General features: G+C 37.3%; 1 protein-coding gene across 4 annotated transcripts in view; it reads right to left on the bottom strand.

Moving 5' to 3' along the window:
• The window catches only part of MYBPC1 (myosin binding protein C, slow type), a 91,026-nt gene extending 64,912 nt beyond the window's left edge, over nt 1-26,114 (bottom strand). For all 4 annotated transcript variants that reach the window (XR_003531120.1, XM_027664675.1, XM_027664663.1 and 1 more), the window contains exons 1-3: nt 25,996-26,114; nt 5,445-5,477; nt 2,476-2,517 (exon numbers count right to left, since the gene is read on the bottom strand). Coding sequence is in view for 3 of the 4 variants with exons in the window: in XM_027664675.1 (XP_027520476.1) it covers nt 2,476-2,517; nt 5,445-5,477; nt 25,996-26,020 (100 nt within the window). In the remaining variant the exon portion in view is untranslated. The remainder of the gene's footprint in view (nt 1-2,475; nt 2,518-5,444; nt 5,478-25,995) is intronic.
• Nucleotides 26,115-27,711: the final 1,597 nt, after the last annotated feature.

The raw sequence follows: 27,711 nt of genomic DNA, 5'->3' as shown, positions 1-27,711 counted from the left end.
GATATTAAATTTCTATTATTATTCCAGCAAGTGGGAACAAAATAATAACAATATTCAATCTGTAAGATAATGCTAAAATTCAAAACAAAGGCATAAACATTTAAATTGAATGAATATAAGATAACATAGTAAATTTGGAGGGATTTCTGCTGAGTCACTTTTTTTCTCTGAAAATAAAATGCATGATCATATAATCCTGAATTTTTACAGCATTATTTCAGATATTTTTTAACTAGTTTATTCTATGAAAGAAAATTTTATGTCTAATGCTCTGAGCTACTTGTTTATACTGTAATAACCACAAGACACAAAGAATTTATTGCACTCTTTGCCATTTCTTGACTTTACAGTGAATACAAAGGAACACAAATTTGTAACTTCACACAGACAGTAGCTACCAAAAAGAAATAGAACAGCAAAACAGACACATAGACAGTTATACTCTATCTTCCTAACTTCTGATCTTAATTTTGTCTTAGTAATGAGTTGAAAATTATGGGCTGTGGGATTTACATGGACTACCAAATTTTCTTTCCTAGATATGTATATGATTTTGGACAGATTGGAAGAATGGAAACTTTTCCCATTTTGTGAATTATGCTCACCATTAAAAAGATTTTCTTCTGGCAGACAAACATGAAGAAATCACTCTAAGAAAATATACCTTCCCTTACTAGGTGATACTCTGCAACAAAACAGGAGCTAATAGGAACAATTGCACTATAACTAACTTTTCCCAAAAAATTACTACTGAATGCCTGACAATGACATCTACATTGCTTTGCAGAGGTGACAGTTTCACTGGAGCATGGCAGAAGGTCATCTACATACTAGTATTGAGACTTTCACTGGAATTTTTACTGAGGCAGCAGCTGCCAGCATGGACTGAAACTGGAAATATTTTCCATACTAGGATCCCAAACAATTTTTTTTGGTAGTAAAATCCTCCTAGCACCAAATGGTTCCTCTTAGGAGGAACAGTTTTCCTGTTATTAAATACTTGTGTCCTTCACTAACTTCAAAACATAAACATAATAATGTAGAAGGTAATAGAAGAATTTGATAAGTTACCTACCATGTTTTCTTTTTTATTCAGTAAAACGTAGGCTCATGAGCAGTGGGGAAAACACCATCCATGTTCAGTTTGGGAGCAAACATTTCTCTCATGTCAAAATTAAAGCAAGCAGAACTAACTGCTGGAATAGCTTGAGGCAAGACCTTCATCTGTTTTTCCTATCATTAGGCATGCAAATTATTCCTGAATTGTGTTTCAGTTACCAAGATGACAGATGTGATTACTCACACAATACTTTGTGTGTCAAAATAATTGCTCAATGCAAAGATAACTGGCAAAATAACATGCACTGAATCTTGGTTCACCATTTTTATTTTCAAAAAGGTACTTTAACCACACACTCTCAGTGTTTATATTTTTACTTAAGTGAAAAAAATAGCCATGCATGCCTTTGCCAAACGAATCTTCAAGTATCAGGTAGGCATCCAGTCTGTCTATAAGACAAGGTTTTGTCTGGAAGAGGCCAAAAGCCAGAACCCATTTTCAAGCAAGCCATTTATTGATTTGCCATGAGAAAGCATAACCGTGCCAAATAAAAAGCAAGCATTGCATCAGTTGTAAGTATATCTTGGTCTGGTTTAGCCTTTTATCAGAATGAAAGGAAAAAAAAAGATCATTAATTTCAAAATAAGCTGATGGGGTGTTTGATTTCTACTTTGTCAGGGCTCCTACAAAAACGAAAGGAATTTAGCCCAGTTTCCTCAAAAATTATCTTAGTAACCAGAAGAAATGACAACAGAACTGGAACCTAATCTTAGCAGCACAAAAATATATATTAAAACTGGAGCTGATTTTTACATGCATTGCTAGTGGAACAGTTATCTGTTCACAGCCGACAGCCCTCAAAGACATTTTTCAGAACCTGTAATGAGCTCAAATGTTGGGTTCCTAGTGAGGACAGAAAGATGAATGTGTGATTTCTGTTTTCAGATGAAAAAATCTATAGGGCTTTTTGCAAAATAAAACACACAATATCAAGTTTCTGTGGTAGAACAGAAACAGCTTAGAATGACAGCAGGAGACTGTCCACTTCATTTAAAAGCCACCAATGTGCACAATATCTGAGTTTTTGCAAGCTTGGTCAGTGGCAACATCCAGGCTCATTTAAACATGGCTTTCTGCTCATGCAAATCACTTGTAATTTGATCTATTAATTAAACAATCTGTATAAATACTGTTGCTAAAGTGTCACTCTTGTTTGCAGAATTTTTGAAAATATAAGTATCGTAATTTCCTTGTGCTGGCTAAGTCATGCACGAAAAGGATCTAGGAAGCTTCGCATCACACTTCTGAAATAAAATATCAAAATTCTGAATTAAAGCTCAAGCAATTCAGCCTCAGAATTGCATTTAGAAATGTTGCCTTTACTGCCAATTTTTAAAATATGATTTCAGACTTACCTTTACCCTTTTCATTTCCACCCTCCTGCGGTGTTGTTTGTTCTGTGTAGGAATTACAAGTATATTTTTGAGAGGATCTTAAAGTAAAAAGAAAAACTTACACAGCATTAAAAAATGCAGTCATATTCTAGGTTCTACCAGTATTGAAAAAACAACACTATAGAATGATTGATATATGTGTATATGTAATATACAGTTGCAATCCCCTAAAGCACCTTTCAATTGCATTTATCAATGCAATTTCCATGTTTTGAACAAGTCATGTAAGATTGATGTTCCTGGATTCAGTGGAAGAAAAATTCTAGGTGTTTTAGAAGTAACAATTGTTTGTCTCTTGTTCTTGGGCTTATTTGTAAAAGCTTTTGAAATGAGTTACATCGCACTGTTAATTAGAAAGGCATTGGATCAGACATGAGATACTGCCAAATACTAATGGTATCAGAGCTCCATCACACTAATCAGTTTATCCTTAAGACAAAGTACAGAGAGAGTGTATTGAGGGGTTTCTTAATTCTTTATCATCATAATTATCAACAGTCTTTCCTAAAATACTATTTGTATTTAGTTTTCTGAATCAGAAGAATTACCAGCCTGTCCTCTACTCTGAGCAGGTGAATGTGATTTATTTTTGACCTCAGATGTATGAGAAACCTTGGACTGTACTTTCAAGAAGATAAAAATTTCTACACTTTCTCTGTTTCAGGATTTGACAGGATTCCTGTTCTCTTTGGTTTCCTACCTCATTCAATTTGCATACAGGGTCATCTAGAATCTTGTCAAATCCTATGAATTGTGCTGTCTCCAAGATATAAACACTCAATATCCGATTACCTTTGAACAATGACTTTCTGTAGCAAACTTACTTGTCAGCTGCCTGACAGAACACGGGTTTGGGTGATGGTCAATGGACTGACATTATCAAGATGGAGCTAAGATAATATTTATTCCGTGGAGGAAACATTGGCAAGAGCCAGCTGATATTGTGATTACCCTGATTTCTTGTTCTCGTGTGTGTAGCCACGGTAACTATGAAAACAAAACTTGAAGTTTAGAAAGCAAATCCACATTCTGAAAGTATGACAGACTTCTGGATGTTTCTGTCCATATTTCCTAAATTTCCAAGCTCCAATTGTCAGGTTGTCCATCTTGCCTAGATGGTCAAGCCTGTTCCTTTTTAATGGGACTTTTGCTACAGTAACACTTTCTTTTCCCACCAGGAATTGGGATTAGGAGAATTCACTGTTCTTGGCAGGTGGTAGAATGTCTACCTCTCATCTGAAAACTTCACTAGGTCTGGTTATTCCAATATCATGGCTTGACATGGAGACCTAGAAGGAGCACTTACACTGTTTTCCCATTGTAAGTGAGTGCAGTTCAAGATGCTGATTATGTCCAATAAACTATTTATTGGATTCTTGAACAACCAACTTCCCTCTTTGTGTGATAGCACTTGGCAATCCAAGATGACAGCATCTTGAGTTAGGCAGAAGGAAGCTAGAAGTGACTGACACTTCCAGCTTAGAAATATCCCAGTTTGGTCTGTGCCTAACCATAAAGGCCTGCTGACACCCTACTTACTTTACTGAAGAAGTACAGGTATGAGGAAAAGAAAGGGGGTTACAGAAATGATTTTGTATTTAATCCTGTGTTTTTAAGTAGAAACAAAGATGTTAATGATTTGAAAATGTTAATAGATGTTAATAGATGTAAAACTTTGTATACAAAAAGCTGTTTCTTAATTCAGTTCTACTTCCAAGTTAAGATTTATGAAAACCATGAATTCAAGTACAAAGTACAACAGGTAAGAGCCTCAGTGTGAAATTAATTACTTTAATGTTAACTGTACAAATTTTACAGTTGAGTTAAATACAACCATCATTAATGAAATGTCAATTAACTTTCCTTACAAATATATGCAATATGAAAGAGTTCATCACCTAAAAATAATACATGGATTATTGAAACATGAAACTCTTTGTGGCAAATGATACTACTACCTTTGTCATTTTTTAATGAAAGCGTGTATTGTTGAAACAAAAACATCTTGAACAGCCTCTTAAAATGCCAGTTAACAAGATTGTCAGTAAATGAAGGTTTAACACCTGTAGAGTATTTGTTCTGTTGGGAATTGCTATTTAGGTAGCTACAGAGAGAATAAAACTCACAAAATGGATAAATTAGACATGCATAATGTATATGTATATTAACCAATATCTAGCAATATTACTTAAGCTACTCAATGCCACAAAGCAAAGGCTTCCCTACTTTTCCAACTCCCACTAAAGAGAATGTAGCAGCTTTGCGCAGATCTTCAACTTCAACTGAAGCTCTAGTCCTTATGAGCAAGTTTCAGGTCACCTAATTTTGTCCTCCTGGAAGTTACCCACTCCATTCTAGACAATCAGGCTTCTCAGGACAATTGCCCATATGCAGATGTCCAGTGACATTTTCGATAGGTTGTCCAGGAAATGCCCATTGGATGAGCATGTATGACCCAGGATCTGCTCCACTGGTCATGGGTGGAGCACTGTGGAACTACTTAGACAAGACACTTAATTTTCAAATGGCTAAAACTAAGTGAAATGAATCCCATGATTGATTCTGTCAGGTTTACTCACAGTGTACTTTTGAGGAGAAATGAAAGGGAATATTTTGGTAATTAAATGCTGTCCAGCATCAAAGAAGGTAGCATAATTTAGCCAAAGAATTTAACATTTACCTGTATCCTGAAGGACCTGTGCAATATGAAGCAAACAACTAGTCTTTCACAAACAAAAACTGAGTCTGAACAATCAACATTCAGGCAAAGTGAAGTGAGAACATTTTACTTGGGTAGGCTTTCTTATTTTCTCACTGTCCTCTTACTTTCAAAGGGACAATGAACACAAATCACATTATGGCCATGCAGTATCTAGTCTAATGCAACTGTTGTTTGGGTTACAGCTCAAATTAGTGTTTTTTACACTAACCTGGAGGTGGCGGTGCACTTTCATTTTCAGTTTCTGAAAAATGAGGAAAGAAGACAGATATTGAGCTTCAAATAAAAGCAAATATTTTTCACACATTTAATATGCATTTGTTGACTTTGGACATAGTTTGGGTTCATTTCATATTTTCATGCAGTTGTCAAATTTTTTTTACTTTCATGCATGCAATATATGACAACTTCGGAGTGACAAGGTCAGAGGTCTAAAGCTTATGCTCTGTGAAGATAGGCCAAGGAATTTTTCAGTATGGAGATATATAATATTCATAGAATCATAAAATTTTTTAGGTTGGAAAAGATCTTTAAGGTCATTGAGTTCAACCATTAACCCAGCACTGACTAGTCACCACTAAACCATGACCCTAAGCACCAGACCCACACATCTTTTAAATACCTCCAGGGATGCTGACTCCACTTTCAGTGCTTGACAACCCTTTCAGTGAAGATATTTTTCTTAATATCCAATCTCAGCCTCCCCTGATGCAATTTGAGGCCATTTCCTCTTGTGCTGTCACTTGTTACTTGGGAGAAAAAGGCCAGCCCCTACCTGTCTACAACTTCCTTTCAGGTACAGCTTTCATGTAGTTGTAGAGAGTGATAAGGTCTCTCCTTGATTGCAGGTCATCTGCATGTATTTATATTAATTGGGACCCAGTACATTTCAGGACCTTTTGGCAGTTATAGTTTAGGACAGTTCTGGAATATTACGGAATCTAAATTGAATTTCAAATTTGGGTTTGATTTATTTAAGTCAATTGGGCTTAAACCTATGCTTAAAGGTATAACCACATCATTATACTTCTGTCAGATAATACCTTATGTTTAAGGAAAATTTCCACCAATATAATATCTGATATGACTTTAATAGTGAAGTGTAATTGATCCATTAAATTAGGAGGATCATGCAGAGTGAATCCAGAGACCTTTATCTCATTTTCACCACACCACCAGATCTAGAGATCAATGTTCAGAGCAAAAAAAAATCAGTTTATCTTCTCTGAGTAGGACCTACAGTATGTTTGGGTATTCTTTCTTTCAGTTATGGTTTTTAATATAAATCACTTCCCAATCAGATGTGTGATAAAGAAACCAGATTTTTTATCCTATTTAAATGTTATCCTTTTGGGATGACATATTCTCCCATCTAAAATAGAAGAACAACTTGACTAGCTAAAACTTACTTTTAAAACATTAGAGGAAGATTATTTCCAACATTTAAAAGCTTTGGGACTCTAAACTATTTGAAACCAGCAATATTTATTGGAACTAGTTCATTGACTTACTGTTTAACTACTTAGAACAAAGCAAAGATTTAAAAGGTTGAAGTCTTTAACTGTAACAGTAGGTAGCTCTTACTAACCTTTATCATGTTATAGGTATTAACCTTTGGGGTCCCACCTCAGGTCATATTCAGGAAATAAAGTTTCAATCTCTGTCACACAGAAATGGGAGTAAGGCTATTCCTCTACACTCAGGTCTAAATATAACTAAAACATACTTCTCATTCTTAATAAATCCATTTAAAGTTTAAAAGAGAAGAATATTTTTAGTGCAAATATAATTTTAAGCTGATTGTGTGCATTTGATGTGATTTAGAAACATTCAGTCACACACACAGATACAATAGCAAATCCTTGTAGAGATTCCAAAGAGAAACCCTTGCTATGGGGAAAGAGCTAGTGTTGTACATTCTGGTCACAGCACCCATCACACAGAATGAAAGGCAGAAGTATATTAAAGACCAACACACAGAGTGTGATAACAGTAAAATATCTTAGGTTCATAGCAATTTATTTTTTCTGGTCTAATTTCTAACATACTAAGTGTTGTTTTGTGGCCTAGAAAAATATGAAAAATTTTCATATGAAAATATGAAAATTACAACACAAAAAGTATGCCTTGGAATATATTCACTTTGCCACCATGACATTTCTCACTACTTCCACTGAGAATAAAATAACATCTCTATGGCATGGAAATATATTTCTTGCATGAAAAAGTCACAGCAGAAAATTACTGAGTGCATAATTTTCCTCGTGAAATTTAATACCTAGAAACAGGGAGCATTCTTATGAACACTGAATTAGAAAATTCTTCCTGGCTCACCAGTATAAACAAAAGCTCAACAAATAAAGCACTTTCCAGATTCAGATGAAAAACTTACGAGATTTCTGAGGGGCTTGCCTAAAATTTTTCTTTCCTTTTGAGAGGTGTTTCATGGTTACATCAACACAGTAACGTTGCTCAGAAACAACACATCTTTCAAGTCCTGCCTTACTCAGCAGTAGGCACAGATGTTAGTCAAAATCTATAGCACAAACCAGACCTGAAACACTATTATTATAGTCTAAACTTCATCTTATACATGCAGACACAAAAGGAGAGATTCAAAACCTGAGTACTCTCAAGGGCAACTGCCTTGAGTTGACCCTGTTCCTAGAAGGGAGGTTGAACTAGATAATCTCCAAAGGTCCTTTCCAACCTCAGCTACTCCGCAATTCTGTGATGGGATGATGGCTGAAGCCAAACCAAGAAGTCAGTGGTTTCTTTCCTAAAACATTGTTCTAGACTGTTTGGACTATTGCTGAGAAAACTGAGGCAAGAACTGAGCTCAAGGGAGAGACCTGAAGTATAGTGTAGGAAGAAAAAGAAAGGGGAGAGTTCCAGACACTGAGTGTGACAGAGACACGGGAGATACTTCAACATAATCTTTTGGCCATGTACAACCCCTTTCATGGTCATGCTTGGCTTACAGCTCCATTCCTGAGGACAGCCAGGAAAAAACCCATTAATAGCACGGAGTGGTTTCCACTTCCCCAAAGAATGATAGCCCTCTCTGGCTGACCTCTGCAACAAGCTTGTCAGCCAGGAAAGGGTTCTGTACACTCAACCAGCAGCTTATGGTTGTACTCCTTCCCTAGGAGGCATGATCACTGGAGTCCCCAGATGCCATTCCTGACAGCCCGTTGCCTAATATGGTGCTCTGTTGAGGCATTGTCAGGGGGGCTGGTGGTGGAGAAAGTGTTGCCTCCAGCACACAGTCCTCAACCCCTTTGGAGAAGTGCTGTTCACTGGGTTGCAATGATGCCTCTTGAGCTACAGGGAAAAGAGGTTATTGAAGGTCCAGTTGCCACTGAACTGATACCACCATGTCCACTGGACTTTCTATTGACCAACTAAACTTAACTGCTGCCTCGCAGCTTCTAAGACATGAGGTCTCTTCTTTACAGTTTTTTGTTTGAGAAGCCAAGAATGTTGCACGTCAGTGGGTTGTGTCATGCTAAACAACAACCTTGAGTTAGTCATTGGTTGTGAAACTTGTAATGCATCTGACTCTATGAAATTCTTCAGAAAGAACGGGAATTAACATAACAGTCCTCTCTACATGGCTACTCGAAAAGGAGAGTATATTAAGAAGTGTAGTTAGCAAATAAAGGGAAAGCACAACTGCCACTTAGATAACATCTCCAGAAATGTTTCATGACTTATCCATGTCATGAGATGCATTCAGGATCCAGTTTGACATAGGATATGAGCACTAAGAACCATGACATTTTTATTTGTGATTTATAATTATACATGTGCACATACACTCTTGAAAATCAGCAGGAGATGCAATTTGGCCCATTACCAACAATTTTCTATCACTGTTTCACATTTACTATGTTCAATTTTTCAGATAAAACAAGACTTAAAACATCTCGCTATGTACATAGATAATTAAGCTTAAAATTTCCATGAGATTACCAATGTGTTTAAGTTATGGAAATGCTTAAGAGCCATGTTAAAGTGGGACCATCATTATTTAAAATTTCAGTTCCATTTTAGGTCTGGTTGCTGACATCTGACCTGCAGCAGCCACAAGAAGCTTTGGCAGGGAACTGACATACAGATGTCAGTTTGTGTGTGTGGCCAGTTTTCAAGATCTCTGAATTCCCACTTCCACTGGCTTCTCTGACAGCACCAAGCATGGAAACTCCCTGACATCATATATATTAATTTCCTCACTGAAGTGTAATCATAATTAGGCATGTTGACAGTTCTAAAACAGTCTCCAGGTCCTACCCTACTACTGTGCTGGATGCAAAGCACCTTGGAGACTTGAAGTTCAGACCATTCAAGAACTACAGCTTATCAACAAGCATACTGGGAATGAGGTCTACCTGAATAACCCTTCTCATCTTACAACTCTACTCATGACTAGGTTTGTTTTAGGTAGGTTTAGGAACTTTCAATGATTTTGGAAAATGAGTAGTGGGTTGGGTTTTGGGTTTTTTTTCTTTAGGTGAAGAAAATGACCTTGAGCATGAAGTCAGGGCTTGCAGAAAGCCCAAAGATATCATTTCACTATCACTGGCCTGGGGCATTCACAGGAAGGAGGAGGAAAGTCTCCTCCACTAATGTCTGCCTTCAGTTATATACAGATCACTTACAACCCAGTGAAGAATAGCCAAGGGATTCAGAATATCACCCAGTCTGATCAAAGGACTTATCCCCCGTTTACCTGAAAAGGAAACCAGGACTATGGCTGCACCATCATGGATACAGGTATGATATCTGTTTGTGTAACAGGAACATATTAAAGATACTTTCATATGTCAAAGAGCATGAGGATAGTCAGTGCCTTTTGTCACAAAGACCTGTCAACGTCAACTTGTGTCAAATTTAAGTAGGTGGATTAAGCTTGTGGACATAGCCTCGAGGGATCAGACAAATATAACTATTACATAGGCATTCCCAAAGTGCTGACTCTGCTAGTCAGACAAAAATAGACAAAATGCTAGTTTGGGGTGAGAACATGGCTCACCCCAGCCCTTGTGCAGTTGTTGTGTGTGAGGATTGTCTCCTGTGTCTGACCACTGTAAGACACAAGAACTGTCATTGTGGCACAAGGCTCTCTCAGGGGTAGATACTCCACTGAAATCAGTGGGCAAGAAAGGACCAAGGATGTGGAAGAGTTACTTGACAGATCTCATGTCCAGATCATCAGTACACAAAAGCAGTGAGGCTTTTTCCTTTCATTCCTTATATTCCCTGAAAAAAAAAAAAAATGCTCTGAAGAAGAGAAATGGCTCAAAATGTTTTGACTATTTTTTGTGGGTCACTTCACCCAGATCGATTTGGAGTCACAGTGGCTTCAGTGATGTGATTAAAAGCCAGAGCCACATCTTTTAGAAGACAGGAACTTACTCAACAAACTATTGAGATTACCACAGCATGATGAGTATTTCATTGGGAAAAAATACTGTTAATTGACTTCAGATTAAATGAGCTGTAAAACACGGGTCTTGGTTCAAAGTAATTTGTAATCATCATTCTGCAAAACCTAAGCACAGTCATGAAGGCAGGGTCTGCCCAGTGCCTCATGAGCCTCTACTGCTCACTGAGAAATAATGTGATTTGTGAGCAACTTCTGCAGACAGCTCCCAGTCTGAGTGGAAGTGAGAAACTACAATACTAGCTGAAATCATTACCTGTTTTTATGAATGTCCATGGACATTTTCCATGTTACATTTAAAAGACGTACAGCTACAGAAACTGTTCTAAACAGATTTCATTCCTAAGTCCTGAGAGCAAAAGTCGTTCTAAAGGACTGAAGTAAATAAGCACTGGTGTTTTGGTGGCTAGCCAAACACTATTACTGTTGTCAATAGTGTGATAGAGACAGATTGATGAATTTATTAGTGTATTTCTAGTTTCTGTTTTCACTTGTACTGATGGAGTAGACAGATAAGACTGCCTGTTTTGACTCATGACTCTTTATGGTTAAAGATTAAAACAGCAACCTTAGGTTAAATACTGTCTTTTATCACAACAAAGTGAACAAAGCAGCATGTTCACTGAAGCTGAAATTATTTTATATTCCAACAACTAAAATTGTCAGAGTCTGGTGATGTATCTCTGGAGATGGGACTGGAGAAGAAATAAAATTAACAAAGAGTTTGCTTAAAAAATTAATTTTCCATCTGATTAAAATTCAAGCCCATCCCTAGTGAATTTCAGTTTGTAGAAAAAAACCCCAAGAACACACAAACAAATCTGAGGATAATAATTAGTCCTAATTAGGATAATAATATAATTTCACAAAGAGTAGTACTGTTTCAGGAATAATCTAAATACTTTAAATTATAAATGATTTTATGGGCCACAGGTGCCAATCAAACCATCATATGCTGAAATGTTCCCTGACTTAAGGACTGAAAAAGTGAATGAACAATTGGATAGTGAATTCTTCAGAATGGACTATACACCAAAGAAATAGTTTACAAATCCACTCAAGTGCAATTGGCAACTCCAGATTTTGTCGTCATTGTCATCCATAATTACGGAAGTGCAAAAAGCAGCCATTGCTTGTTTAGTGTGTTTTCCTCGCTGTTCCCATTTTCCTAAAATGATGCTATTAAATCAAATCTGATGCTATTTAATCAAATCTGTAAGGTTCCACATCTTTTTCATTTCTTATGAGAGCTTTGCTTTCATGTAGGAATTAATCTCTAAAGAACACTGTAACCATGACCTTGAACAGAAGTAATTTAATAAAATGTGTGTTTATATGTCTATATTCTTCTATGTTTCTTCCTTTGCAGACTTGAAGTTTCATGTATACTGTAACTGGGATCTAGAAGACTACCAAGTGCTGACAGTATTTAAAATAGATAGAGAAAGTTAAAGTTTGTGGCTTCACTCTGGTTATCAAGTTCCCATGCATTCTTAAACTCATTTTTAACCTGCTCAGCCCACAAGGCACCAGCATGGAGTAATTAAATTCCATTTCTATTTCCATGGTATCTTTCTTGTCTTATTTTATACCACAGAAAATAATACATAAAAGTTATTTCCTGAGTATGTAAGTGTCTAAGAGTATCATACTGGTATCTCGTATTTCACAGACCTAGCAGTAGACTACAATTTGAGTGCCAAACTTCATCAAAATTTTTTCACTAAATCTTTTTCTATTGATCTTTTCACAATTGCAGTTTTCTAGTCCATTCCACCGTCAAACACAAACAAACAACAAACACTCGTGGGGGTTTTTTAACTTCTGAAACTGAAATTTTGTGACGCTATAGATCCTGCTAATTCTTGTAGGTAAAGTTTTGCTGGTTAACCATCTGTATGACAGAAGGATTTTGCTGAAATGTGTTATAGTGTTTACCAATGTGACTTGTACTCATAAGGTAATTCAGTTTGCTGTCATTACTGCGCCTTTATGAGAAGGCTTTTGTCAGCACAGCTGCACTTGCAGAGCCTGAGTCTCTTTATGCCAATATTGATTTATCTTTTATTCCATGTCTTGATGTATTAGCTTTTGTTTCCCTGTGTGGAAATAAAGGTATTTTATTTTGAAATGTCACTGCAAAACTTGTTATAAAATATTGCTGAAAAAATTCTTAGTAGGCATTTTCCTCATAAAATTTACATAGTGGAAACTGTGGAAATTCCATCCAGAGTCAGCTTCTTATTACAGATGACAGAAAGTCTGAAATTTTCCTGTATTATTGCACCATCTCAGCTTATATGCCACCAATTTAGCGTAAGTATGAAATGATTTATGACTCCTGCCATTCTGTGTCCTTCACCTAGCTGTTCACAGTCATCTGAGCCACAGTCACGTTATGCTCTACATGATTCTGGCTCCAGTGAAAGAGGGGAAGGAGAAAACTGGCTGTTTATATATTGCCAATGAGATGGGTGCTTATGTCTAAAGGACAGAAAGAGTGCTACTATTTAAAACCAACAATAAAACAGTCCTGAAATAACTGATCTGAACCTCATAGATTCACCAATATAGTGTAATACTTGAAAGCCCCTGCTCTTAGCTTGAGCAGTCATCACAGGTTCCTGTCTTCAGTGGGGGCTGTAGGTGTGGCAGAAGCTCTGCAGAATCACTCCTACTGTGCTGTAGCTCAGCTGTGATCATTCATTCCGTCTTTTTTATACATAAGAAGGTCCCAGTGAGGTCAGGGCGGAGGATCCCACCGTGCACCCACGGCCGATGCTCTGTGGTGTTGTCGCTCTTGCCCCGTGGGGCCGCTGCTGGGCAGCAGTGACACCGACCGGGCTTCAGGTCGTGTGATGTCCAGAGGGCAGGGAGGACTCAGACTCCTGCCTTCGGGGAAAAAATGAATGGTCTGGCTCATAGGTGGAAAATCAGCGTGTTAGTATTTGCAGGGACAACAGGCAGCCAGGCACAGAGAGCAAGGTATTGTTAGTTCCGACACTCTGGAACTGAACTGTGTGAACACAAAAGACAGGAGCTCGGCATACTTCAGATTTCTTTAGTTTTTAATGTGTTAAATTGCCCTTAAAGTAACATGGTTTATTTTTGGCACTAGGTGCTAATGAGAAATCAAGTTTTCAAAACTACTACTAGTACAGCCAAGTGCAATCCTTCTTTAAAACGACCCAACTCTAATGAATCTTTGTTACGTATTTACTAAAATCATTTAATCCACTCATCAGAATAGTTTAATCCCACGTTAAAAAGTATGGCAAAACATAGACTTTATTCTCAGTTTCCTATCCTGCTTGCAACAGTTTGTTAATAATTTTTCTCTGGAAGTAAATATTTTCATTGAGCTGAAGAGATTCCCTAGAGAAAACTGAAAGCAGAAGACACCACAATGTGATATCAGAGATAGCAGTACACTGACTAATGGTAACTTCCTTTCTGAAAGCTGCAAAATATAATAAAGTGGACCACATTATTTGGTAAAACACTTCATAAACCATGGAACTGCTACTCAGGAATGATAGTAATTTATTCCTCAAATTTAAGAATGTGTTTTCAATGACAGTTGCACTTCTAATTATAGAATAAAAGTCAGCAATAAAATTGAAAGGTCGTTTATTTCCAGAGCAGCAATGAACTTCCTTTCATATTGTCCAGATAATTTCCAAACCAGCTCAGGAAAGCAATTTTACCAGTTAGAAAAATATCTTCACTCTTGCTCAATCCAAATTGTGACAGAGTTGTTTTGCTGAGCTCTTCTGAAATATTTCACTCTGAGTCAAGGAAACTGTATTATTTTATGAAAATCACGTTATGGACTGGATACTCTGCATAACTGGAGTCAGTTACACAAAGGAGTAAGTCTCCTATCATTCAGTGCATTCAGGTTAGGCCTGAGAGCCATGTGATTATGTGAAGATAGAGGGAAATAATTCTGCTTAGAGAGATTGACTCTTAGGGAAAATGATGCATAAGGCCATGGTGGCATGTATTCATGAAATCTAACTTATTTCAACCAGTTATAAGGAAACATTTGAGACATGCTGATAGACTTCATTTTAACCAAATTTCAGAATAAAACATTTCAGCAATTTAAAATGAAATCCTGCTGGTATTCCCATTCCGCGGTTTTTGAAATGTCAACTTCTCTTTGAGGGTCAGGGCAAAATTAAACGTGCACATATTGGGATTTTTCAAGAATTGAATTTATCAGCTTGTTATCAACTCTTTGTCAGAGTAATATATGCTACAACTAGGCATAAACATTGTCATGACCGTATCCAAATACCAAATAAGAAAAACATTTGCTTCAAGTCTATTAGACAGTGGGTGACAGATAATTTGATACTCTGTGATCTTTTCAAGAAGGAAGAGCCTTCTCAGACTTCTTTCAGATAAGAGCACTCTTCTGTCATCTGCACCTCAGTCCTCAGCCTCCTCTTGAGATACAATGTCTTACAGAATGGATTGTAACAGGAGTCCAGACTCAGGGTTGTCAGGTGCCTAGGTGGTTAGAGATTTTTTCGAGTAGTTAATCACTAATAATCCATTACTTATGTCACCCTGAATTTTTTACCCATCACGTGCATAGAAAACAACTCACTCAAGATGAAAAACAGGGTAGTAGCATCCACTTTTTAGTTTACCAAGAGTAAATGCAAATTTATGGGCTGCAAAATTCAGTGGCTGCTACTTTTTGTGGGTGCTGATGTCCAAGTACATGCTAAGCAAAATGGATTTGTAATTAATTTGGAGAAAACTAAAAACCCCCAAACATAACTCACAATATAGGAAAGCGTTGTATCAGAGTTGCAGTATTGCTGATAGTAAACACTAACAATCAGCAATTACCCTAAAACTCAGAAACTTACTTCTTTTTTAGGATTTCTATGTACTTACTTACAGAGTTGTCTCTTTTTGTAAGCTTGTTTGCATATAAATATTTATTGTAGCTCAGATTCCTGGGATTCAGCATTGTATTGAAAACCTTTAGGACTATTTTGCACAAGTGGAAAGAAAGGACTCTTTCTGTAGGTGAAAATTTAGGAGATCTAATGTGCCAGAGACCTACGGTATTAGGAAAACCTTTGGTGGGTCCTGCAGCAATAGTTATGTACAGGAAAGTCATGTATGTCCCTTTGTGGGTGTTCAGCATACAAAATCACATATATCCCTCTGTGTTAATACTGTTAATATCTTCTACCTCTCTATCTCATTCTGCATCAATGAAGATAACTGTGAGAATTATAAGGCTTCACTTTAAAAAAAAAAATCACTTATCTTTGCCTTTAGGGAGTGTTTGCACACAGCAGGATGTTTGCAGACAGTCTGTGGAGGTTTGCATCAGTAAATCAATAAGTGATATGTATAAAAGAAAGCTCTTATAAAGCATGACAGCAAAATGCATTTAAGATGCTATTGTGAATTTCAATCACAGCTCATGGCATATGGTTTCTCTCCAGCTAAAAAAGCTCTTGGGTAAGAGAGAAAACTTTATTGCAAAACATGGAAATACAAAACAAGGGCAAAGAAAAAAGGGGCACAGGACAGAGGTCAGATTTCCCCTTTAAAAATAGGGCTAAGGAAAGTGTAGATGAAAGATTAGTAAGGCTGGAGGGAATGCCATGGAAAAAATGTCATCAGACATCTGACCCTCTGTGCCTTCACTAAAGTCTGCATCTGTGGAGGAGTGGCAACCACAGTCTCCACTGGAATTAGGCTCTTCTTTTGGGTCTAAAATAAGGGTTTTGGCCTAGATACTACGTTCTTATAAAGATACCAAATGTGCTACAGGGTGTGCATGTGTATCTCTATCTACGTGAGTATCATAGGATGAGACACAGAGGCTATTAGTCCCTGAATTACTCCATCGGCATGGCATTTCTCATGTGGTTGTTCCTAGATATCTCAAGCCACAGATATTCTCCACATCACCAGGGATAAGTGGTTTGTGTAACTTTTGTTAGGAATAATGCTTTAATGGTACTGAAAATTAATAAAGCTGTTGAAAAAGGATAGAAATGCAATGTTGAATACATCGAGGTGTGCAAATGGTTTGAAATGTTTCATTTCAGTTCAGAAAACTCTGAAAGGCCCTACCACACATGGACAATCAGCTCAAACTGATAAGAGGAAATTTTTTTTCCTTCTGGAACTGTTGGAACTAGTGCTAGGTGCCATAATTTGTGCATTCTTTTCCCCACAGAAAAGATCTTGTGGCAGAAATAAACACAAAAATATCCGAAGGTTGGAGTTCATCAACTGTTCAACAACTATGTCTTACTGCTCTTTCTAGTCCACCAGCATACTGGATTAGGTGACTACCAAGGATTAAGTTCTGTCTCATCAACTGAGCCAATAAACTTTTATTTGGAGTCTCCTTCAGTTTTAGCTACATTTGTATTCAGTTTAATTTCATCACAAAGTCAGGCCTTTGAGAGAAGAGAAAATCTGGAATAGGCTTTTGGACTGGATTTGCAGGCTGACTGAGCAAAGCATGACTCCCCTTCGAGAAAAAGTACTTGTTTGTGCTGGTTTGTGAGTTACTTTTGCTCAACCACTGCCCATTATGTTGTGTCCAGTTGGTTCAATATGGGGAGCAAATGTCTCTGAAATTAATGTCTATGCACAGGGCTAGGATTTATAAACAGAAATCTGCAGGAAAAGGGAATCTTCATCTATGTCTGTGGTTGACTTCAAACTACTCTTGGCATGTATGACCAAAATTAGGAAGTTATTCTGAGCCTGCAAAGACACGATGAGTGTATTTTAATACAGATCCGTCTCAGAAAGCCTAATGCTACTACTGGACAATTCTTTCAGATGCTCACTGAAACCACCATTTGATCCTACAGAGAATTGAATTAGAACAGAACTTTTTGTAATAATCACCTGATCAAAATAACTTACTGGAGCCATCACGTATAAGGACAATCACCCTAAGAAGTAGATCACATCCTATTTTCAGTTAGTAATAGGGCCAGGGAGAGCAAATTATGTAAGAACTATTTCCTAATCTCCGGAGAAGGGAAAGCAATGACTGTCTCGAACACATTCCATTGCTTCAAGATACAGCAGGACTCCCTTCTTGATGCAGTGTCTGCATACTTTTGGGAACACGGAGATGGTACGTAGGGCAGAAGCAGCAGCTCTAAATCATAGAATGAGTCACCCAACCATGCTCCCAGGTCCTGCCACTGCACAACCTTGCACTGCAGAGAAAACACATGCAGTGACCAACCTGCAAGTTATCATATTTGTGAGGACCTTTGCTGAAAAAAGTGACGTTATTGCAAGGCAGACCATGAAGCAATTTTTAAGATGGTGGATTTATTTTTTTAATTTTTGAAGTTTTCTGAGACTGCACTCTATTTGACTTTCCATTCAGCAACCCTTCAACATTATTCCAGGAGGTCAAATATCCTAAATTAACCTCCATCTATCACTGAGAGAAGAGAGCAGGGTGTGCTATATCCCAGTATTATGACATCTAACACCACCATGACTAACTGCAGCAGAGGCCACATGTTATTTTGTCACTTTGAACTGAAAATACACATAAAGACACTTGGTTAACCAGTAGAGGGGAAGTGGGTGTTATTGGTCTTCAGAAGAGGCTGTTCTAAGGCATGTGGATGTAAGGCATCCTGCATCACTTAGCCTAGGTCCCACTGGCTCCTCTGTGGAGACACTATTAGCAACACAGGCACAGGTAATGGGTGAGGGAAGTCAGAGAGAAACCACTTTGTTTTGCGTATGCTGCATTTTTTAGGGTCTGAGAGTTGTCTGAGTAGAAATCTTCATACTTGAAACCAGAGGAACTTTCTGTCCCTACAACATCTCAGGAAGCAGTAAAACTTGACTGAAAATTTTCCCAAAACATGCTTGCTAGAATGGTTTCCTAGGATATAAAATCCTGTTGAACACAGAACCGTCTTCTGTGAGGTACTTCATCTTGGCTGAACATCTGCTAGTTCAGTGAGCTCTAGGAGCTAAAACCACATCTAGCAAATTAGAGAGACTAAATTCCAGAAATGGGAATTCATGGAGATTCCTAAATCTACATGTTTTTTGTTGAACATTTCATAGAGTATTCAGAAACACTGTATTATTTAACATAAAAAGGTCTTACTGCTCATAGGTACAAAGATCATTGATGCAACCACTCATTCATCTAACAGCATAAAGCCGTTGGAGGAAGTGAGAATAAGCTTGAATAGAAAGGAAGTAGATAAATTAGTATTAATTTGAATAGGAATTCATCTTCCTGTTTCCTCTCATTGATGTAAAGTAAAAATTTAATTTTTCATTGATTTAAATGCTCAGCCATGAAATAAAATATATTGACTTAAAAATAATTGACTTATAAAAATAAAAAAAGTAAAAGCATCAGATCCACCCAAATAACAAAAAACTGGCAGTAGAATATTTTTATCATTATTATTTTATTTTATCAATGCATAAAGCAGATTACAGATTACACAAGCGTGCAAGATGCTCAAGAGAATCTGGGCCTAAGGTACTTCTTTATTTATTGAGAAAGAGCATCTGAATATGCAAATAATGATGGAATGTAACTCTCTTCTTGTCTTCTTGTAAAACTACCCATTGCAGAACATCCTTGAACAGCAACTGAACAGACTGTAGAGGATAGCTCTGCAGCACTATCCTTACAGTACTCAGGAAAAGGGAGGCATATGTATGTGTCTATAGCATTAACTAGGAGTCCAAGCTGCCATTATAACCAATGGAATTAGATTTTTTTTTTTCACCTTAAAATAGCTGCTTATGGCTTAATTAATTTTCTTCATCATAGCTGATCAATGACATTCAGATCCTGGAGCACAGCCTTTTTTTTTCTAGTTGCTACTTCGTGGTGTTTCAGACCTCCTACAGGTCCTGAGTCATATCTGCCAGCCCATGATGGGTATTCTGTGTATCCCAAGGCATCTTATATGGCAGTAGGGCACCTATGTTTAGGCAATTACTGGCTGGTCAGCTGAGTAGCAGCAGACCAGGAACCTCTGACTTTAATGAGCTGCTATCCCTGACTCCTCTGGGAGTGGGTACACCAAGTTCACTTGCACATACTTCCATTTGGGTATCTGGTTCCTAACCCAGAGATTTCTGTGACAGTATAAACGCTATTGGTTGATTTCTAGGGTTGCAAAATTACCAAAATTTTCAGTGATCTAGCATGGGCTTTCATGTCAGACCATTCCTAACTCTTAAAACACCAACAACTCTTCAAAGCAAAAGAATAAAATCTCACAGTGTCATAAAGTGAATGATGATGAATTGATGGAAAAACAGCTTCAAGCACTGGTTCCCTAACAACAGTGAAAAAGAGAAACCGTTGCATCTATCTTGTGTTTGAAGTCTTCAGAAATAGCACTTCAGTGACTGAGAGCAGAAGGGGAGGGCTGGGTGGGAAGTGAGGGTGGGAAGAGAAGGGGGTGTTTCTCCCTCACACAGTTCCTCAGACTCAAGAGACAAAACTGCTTGCAGTGGGTATGAGAAATCTCTAATGATGACTAAAGTTCACAATCCTATCCGTTTGCCTTGGCCTTTATTTTACAGATTTTTACATTCAGTGCAAAGTCACATTAGTGTCTAAATGAGAACTTTTTTTTCTGTTTCACTCTAGAGCAATTATTAAATTAGGACTTCCAACTTAGATGAATCTCTACATTTCCACAAGTGATGAGTCTAGTATTTGTTCCTATCCCAAGGGAAATTTCCACAGGTAGTTTATTTCTAAACTTGATTTGCTCTTCCCTTTCAAGGAACACTCTGGACGTCTGCTGATGAAACCTGAAATATGTTCTACAACTTATTTCCAAGGACCATTGATGTGTGGGGCAGCTACTAATGTCTTGACAACTGAAGTCTCGCCAGATCCCTCTGCTGTTGTTTTGTTATGCAACCATCTTGTTTGGCAGATCTCTGAAACTAATATGAAAAAACTCATCCAGTTTTTCATGGAACAGAAGAGTACTGTAGCATGGTTGGTTTTTTTAGAGCTCTCTCAAAGTGATATATTTAGGAGGTATGAGGGGAAAGAACTGGGCAGGCCTTTATTTATCTTCCCAACAGGTGCAGTATAGAGAGGCACAAAGGCAGCATTTGCTAATTTCAGTTTTGCGAAGTACAAAGCACCCTCTGATCTGCTAAAAGACCATTCCTTTCTTTCCTCCTAAAATCAATGATCTTTTTATTTTAGAGTGATAATATTAAATATTTTTCCCTGTACATAGATGGACTGTTTTATACACAGTGTGGACAAGCTTTTCAAGTAAGAATAACCTTAAGTAAGACAGGTCAATCTTCCATTATCCTCCTACATGAGTATTAAAATAAAGTCAATGCATTGAATAAGAAAAAAAATCAATGTAGTGCCTTCAATTTACACCACAATGAAACAAACAAAACATAAAAGCTCAAAAGTTGATCAAGGGGATTTTTCTTTGCCAGTGTAGGGGGGTTTTAATCAAATTAATTTGATTGAAAAAGTAGTCTGAAACTCAGCAACGATGGGGGTGGAAGGTCAAAGAATAAATCTGAGATGCTCTGGTATCTTAGAAGGAAGTGTGGGAGCAACACTGAGAAGTTAGCAATGGGAGGGCAAAGGCAGTCTAAGAACAACTCAGTTCCCAGTGTGCAACACGATCTGTGCAGGACGCTGCTCTGTGGGGCTCAGGACGGGAGCACAGCCCACCCTCACAGATCTAATTACAACAGTTAGGCGTAAGTTTGCTTTCCATTTGTGGAGGGATTTTAATTTATTAGCTAGAGGTGATGAACAGAAAGTTTCTAAAGAATTGAGAGGGAAAATAATTTAAGGGGTTAGGATTTCATCCTTCCCTCATCCACCAAAACTCATTTACCTGTGACTTGAATACGGTGCTTGGAAATTATATATATGAGCCTGACTTGGAGTGTGATTTGGCTCTGAGACTGCAGGAAGTTAGAAATGATGGGAATGCATTTTACAGTCAGTGTTGCAGATGAGGATGGCAGAAGGTGGATGTCTGTATGCTTTTCTTTTCCCTCACTATGCAACAAGGAAAGCAGCAGCTGCACTATCCAGTGTGGTGCCACATGAAATGATTATACAGGTCCAGTCTCCTGCATGGAAAGCACTAAACAATGTTATAAAATGTTCACATGCTGTGTTCTTGAATTTTCAGGAAAACTTTCCATCAGCATTGTTAATTTTGACACAAGCCAACTCTGTAGTGAAACAGAATTCCCATTCAACTTCTTTTTCACCTCTGAAAAATTACCTAGCCCTGAAAATATAATATTAAAAAGAATCTGACTTTAATTAGCTTTTAACCAATATTTATGCTTAGATTGATTACTTACTGGAATGCTGCTTATTATGCATCTACCTGTGTGATTTATATGACTAGGTGATTTGTTTGACAGTTTCTATTATCTTGATACACCGCTGTGGTATTGCTTAAAATATTTTAAATATAATTCAAATTTGGTGATAGAAAAAAAAATCGCACAATGAAAAAAATTAGTCATGTTTAAAAGCCAATAGAAAGAAAGTTTGTTTCTACAGGGCATCTACAGAGAGAACAACGTTTTCATATCTCCAAAGTAGTCTCAATTGGTACGTCTGTTTACCTCCTTTCACAGATTTTTTCGTGTTTTAGAGATGGTTCTTCTAACAGACAATATATGCACATAGTTTTCTTCACAACTTTTACATGTATCCTGTTTATAGATTGAATAAAGTTTTACTAAAACTCTGTCTAAAGTAGATGCACTGACTTTTAATTTTGATTCCTTGCCAATATGTAGATGCTCCAAGGCAATATTCAAGCAGACCTCGCAAACCCTTACAAAATAAAGTTGGTAGACAGTCAATAAATGCTTTGGCTCAAAATTTGGAATGGTCACTTAACTCATGGCCATGAGTTATTTCCTAGGTTGGGGAGAATAAATAAGGCAAATTTACAGAGCTGCCTACTGGGGACGGACTTGCACCTGTCACTGTGGGATGATGCCCACAAATAGTTTGAAAAGGTTGCTCTTGAGAGACTTGGCACTTTTACAAAAGCGTATCCAAATGCCATGGTCTGTGACAGCTTAAGAGGGCACCTAATTAATGAGCAGCTCTTATGAATATTGGTTAAAGGAAAGGGGGGAGAGGAAAGATTGACTGAGTGATTGCAATAAATTACAGGAAGTAATTATATGGGGGAGGGTTATTTTATTAGTCACTGAGAAAACTAAAGGCTGTTGAATTTAAATGCACTGGTAAAGGTTTTTGGCATCACAGTTGTATCCTAGTCATCCACTGGGATCAGTTAACCCATTGATGTAAACTTCACCTTGCAAATAGGATATTTTAAACCAGCTAAGACAAAACTGTCTTACAACAGCATGACCATCTACTGCAGAGAAGCCACAGCTGATATTATATACAGGACTCAACTTTTTAGGAGTATCATAAAGGCCTTAAATCATTAGTCATGGAAGCCTGTTTCTACAGTGACAAATTCCACCAGGCTGAAGCTCTCCAACAACCTTCTCTAAGCTGAGTGGTGTGTTTAATTTGGTGATCCTATTTGTTAAGAGCACTTTGTGAGGCTACACTCTCACCAAGTCAGGAAATTTCTCACTTTGTTAATCTAATAATCTTAAAATAGCTAAAAAGATCATTTGGCCTGAAAAAAAGCCTGTGAGCTTGCTGTAGCACTGCCTCTGAAAAATTTAGTTATGCACTCCAGAGACTACAGTGATTAAAAAAATGTAAAGATGAGATTTTTTGTAACATTCAGGTGTTGGGTAGTTTCTGATTTCTCAGCTGCTTGCTCTTGTGTGTTCTGTTTTTAAGTGGCAGGACCTATGGGAATGGGATAATTCAAATAGATTACTTCTTTTGGAAATGTCAGAAGAACACTGCTCAGGTGCTCATGTGATGCAGAAGTCTTAAGCCTCTTTTTTTCCCCTCTGCTTTCTATTGTAGTCTTCCAACAAGTTCATCAAAGGTTTCTCATAGAGTCCTTCCAGTGGTACTTTCCAGAATTAGTCAGTCCAAGGTTCACCTTCATTAATTAATTGCCTTCAACCCTTGGAAATTACCTTGAGAACAGTCATTTGATGAACATATGAGGTTCTGAATTCTTACTATGGTAGACATAGTATGAGTAGACCTAATATGAGTAGTAGCAGTGGTATTGTATTATTATTGGAACCAAATCCTCCTGCCATTAATATAATAAGTACTCATACTTACTATACAAGTACTGCCACCAGTTCAGGTGAGTTCTTGATCAACAAAAAATCTTTAGGAAGCAACTAATCTCTTAGGTACCATAATATAAACCTGTTACTCCGCTGATCTACTGGCTGCAAACAAACTGGGTGCAACAAGGAGCAACCAGCATACAACCCAATTGTATCACTTCTCCAGAGTTCATTACTACTTGTGAATTCTAGCCCTATCAGGAGCGAATAATTCAATATTTTAAGATCCTGAATATTGACTCATCAAAAATCACATTTATTCCTCTGTCAATATAACGTTGTTCAGAGTTGCTGAACTTATTTTGTAACACAAACACAGAACTGTATTGTTAATCACTGCATTGTAAGAACATCTTTGAAACAATCTAATTTTAAACAGAACCAGAAACATGAGCCTCCAAACTAATTTTCTTCAAAGCGCATATCTTTTGAAAGTGCATAAATATTTTAGTGGATTTTTTTTTTTTGAGTTGGCAGCCACAGAATGCATTCTGATTAAAGTGTGTAATATGCAGTCAAATAACAGATCAAATAAAAAGGACACTTAATACATGTGTAAATAATTTGAATTACAAATAAGACACTCTAGAAGGGGCTTGGCTCTAGGTTTGATACAGAGGATTAGGCTCTTGTATTAATACGTGCACTTGGTGTAGCTATTTTCAGAAGGATACTTCATCTATCATTGTCCTCGAGCACTAAGGAGGACCAGTAAGTAAAGTGATCACACTGGTCTGTCAACACTGCTTGCTTAAGACTCAGTCGTGCAAAAAGTTTAGTTTTCATATATCCCCAACCAAAGAAGGTGCTGAAACTGAGTAACATTCCTGACAGTTGCTTTGCTCTTCACAAAACCAGAAAATATTTCAAAAAGACGTTTAAAATCAAGTAAATATTATTGATAGATCAGTGTTAAATCCAATGTACTTAAACAACAGATATGGACCTAGCAGTTCTTTCAGAATTTATGGGAAATAAAGTCTATTTAATGACTTCTATTCTTTCCACAAGATTACCTTAAGGATTAAATTCAGTTTTGCATTTGGGAGTGCATTAGAGAACCTGTCTTTATACCTTTCATTTGCCAATATCTGCAAAGTATATACAGTTTGTGCATTCACAGCTTCGCAAAAGCTATTTATGTAGTCAATGTTAGAAAATAATCATCAAAAATTCTTGCGAAAACATCTAAACTTGAAAGGAAAATACAGTAAGGGCTATAGAAGTGATGTAAATAGATGAAGTTTATTTAGTTTAAATTTTCAAAATGGTAGAAAAATAAATTCTAGCTTTCAAAAAGTTATTAATTAATAGACTCCGACCACTTTGCCCCTTTTTGTGCAGCCTCCACTGTACAGTTCTGCAACTCACTAGCAGACTACATACTCAGTTTCTTTGCTATGAACTTAACAGCACCACAAAAGGGGCCAATATTACTGACTTTAACTATCCTTCTGAAACATAAAAATAACAATTTCTGTAGTGTGGCAAAATGAATCATTCCAGTTCAACTTGTACAGAGGAACTTACTACATTCTTCACTTATGCATTAGATGTATAGAATATATTTTCATCAGAACCTTAACACTGTTTCATGAACACATCCTTTCCATTCAATAACTACTAGAAAGCTGTATGAAAAATATATCAATGTCCTGGCTTTTTAAACCACAAGAAATGTTTATTCCCTCTTTTCCAGAGTCTAGTTAGCTTAGAATAGAGAAACCACAAGTTGCACTACAGAAATCCTGCAGTCCTTAAAAATCACATTTGCCCAATCAAGTAGTTTCTCAATATCCATTTGAAGCCATTGTTTCTTGTCTAAAACAGTTTTGTGCTATATCCCTGCCTGAAAGTAATTTCTTAGTTTAAAAGGATCAGTGATATCTAATGATATAATGATGTTACACAGCTATTGTTCTTAGATATTATTTGTGGCTGATATATGCAAGATGGCCTAAAAGATGTTTTGTGCATATGTGTCCTCATAATTCCTGTAATTAAGAAAGGTTCAGGTAATGTTTGCTATGCTTACCATCTTTCTTGGTGGGTTCCGGCATTGTTACAAGAGTTCTTTATTCCCAGTGAGTTTCAGCCTTTCAGATGCAGTAAGTAGTAGCCCCAAGTCCAGCTGAGAGAGTATGCAGATCAGTATGACAAGCAGAGGGTACGAAGAATTCCTCTGCTTTATATACCGCGGCTGAAATATCAATCAAAATAGCACCTCCTCTCTTTTCAATGCAAACACTTCGAAAACTGACAGTTATGGGAAACCCTCTCACATCTGTTGTCTGCAGCCTCTGCTCCCTTGGCTTTTGGAAGGAATCTCTGCTGCATTGCATGGGGCTGATGAGAACATCTATAACTTTCTAAATTCAGCTGCAGAGCTCGCTCTCTGTGTCCTCTCTGTAACATGCAGACACGCATACACACGCAGATAGAGGTTGAAAAAGTGACTGCCATGCTATTAAAGAACCCCTCCTGCCTGCAGAACTTGTGGGAAATGCCTGTATGCATTTGTGCCTTTTTCCACAACATAAATGTGATTAAGTAGTTACAGACAGTATGCCTGCAGTGAAACCTCATTTTCTTCCTTTAAGAGAAAGCTGTGTGCAAAGACAAAGTGAGAAATACTTTTCAGTATTAATGAAGAAAAAACTGTTTGCAGCAGTGAAGAACCTCCATATCTCCAATCTGTTTACACTTATTACACTTTCTTGGGTCCTTTCCCTGTAGCCACTCTCATTTCAGCTTTGGTAGACACTATAATGTTCCTTTCAGCACGGCTATCTCATTAACTGGAGAGATCACTGCTGAGAGTCGAGATACTCTCTTTTCCACTCAACCAGGAGATCCAACACTGCTTGCCTTTGCCAAGCCAGGAAACTAGACAGAAGGAATGGAAATCCTATCTGTAGCACACGCACAGAGCCACTAAACTAAGCCACTGGGTTGCCCTCCTCTTAAACTCCCACTTAAACTATGAACATGTAGGCAATAGAAATGCAGGTCAGGTTAATCAGAGGGTACTGGGATTTACTTTCTTATGGTCTTTTAGGATTTTGAAACAAAACTATTGCGACTGTAGCACAATAGATGAAGTGGTCCTTGAAGGTTTCATGCTATTGAAACACATGTTCACATCATTAGCACATATCAATAAGAACTAGGCTACTAGAAAGACTACTCAGTGTATGAATACACTCAAATGTTATGGAAAATATATGTTATATCTCTGAATAGGAGTTGGAGATGTAATAGTGGTCATGTGCCTGGTTATTCTATAGCAAATATATGATACCTTCCTCTGCAATACGTTGCTTCCTATCCATTTAGCCGTTTTAAAGACATCTTATGAAGGATGGGCATTTCATTTCTTCTTTTTTTTAAGAGACCAGACCACCATCTGACATTTTCCTGCTCTACTCATTGTGGTGTTTGTTATTTGACTGATTCAGTCAAATACAGTACTTTTTACAATGCCTGTAAAGTACAGAGAAAAGGCAATATTTCTGTCTACATGAACTTAAACAAGGACTATTAACACTATTTTTCTCCTTTTTTTCACATCACTATCTATATAAATCTCCTTATATCACTGTAATAATTCCTGTCTTCGGAAACCTAAGACTGTTGCCCTGAAAAGGTAACTGGGGATTTTGTCCCTCTGTGTGAGGTGGCAGTGGGCTGGCAGAGGAGAATCAGTGCATGAACAGACTCAATAACATTGCAGAGATCACTTTTTCTTGTT

The sequence above is a fragment of the Corapipo altera genome, unplaced genomic scaffold, assembly GCF_003945725.1.
Source record: "Corapipo altera isolate COAL_440 unplaced genomic scaffold, ASM394572v1 1, whole genome shotgun sequence".
Lineage (NCBI taxonomy): Eukaryota > Metazoa > Chordata > Aves > Passeriformes > Pipridae > Corapipo > Corapipo altera.
The sequence above is the reverse complement of the archived record's forward strand: the minus strand, read 5'-3'. Positions and strand labels throughout refer to the sequence as shown.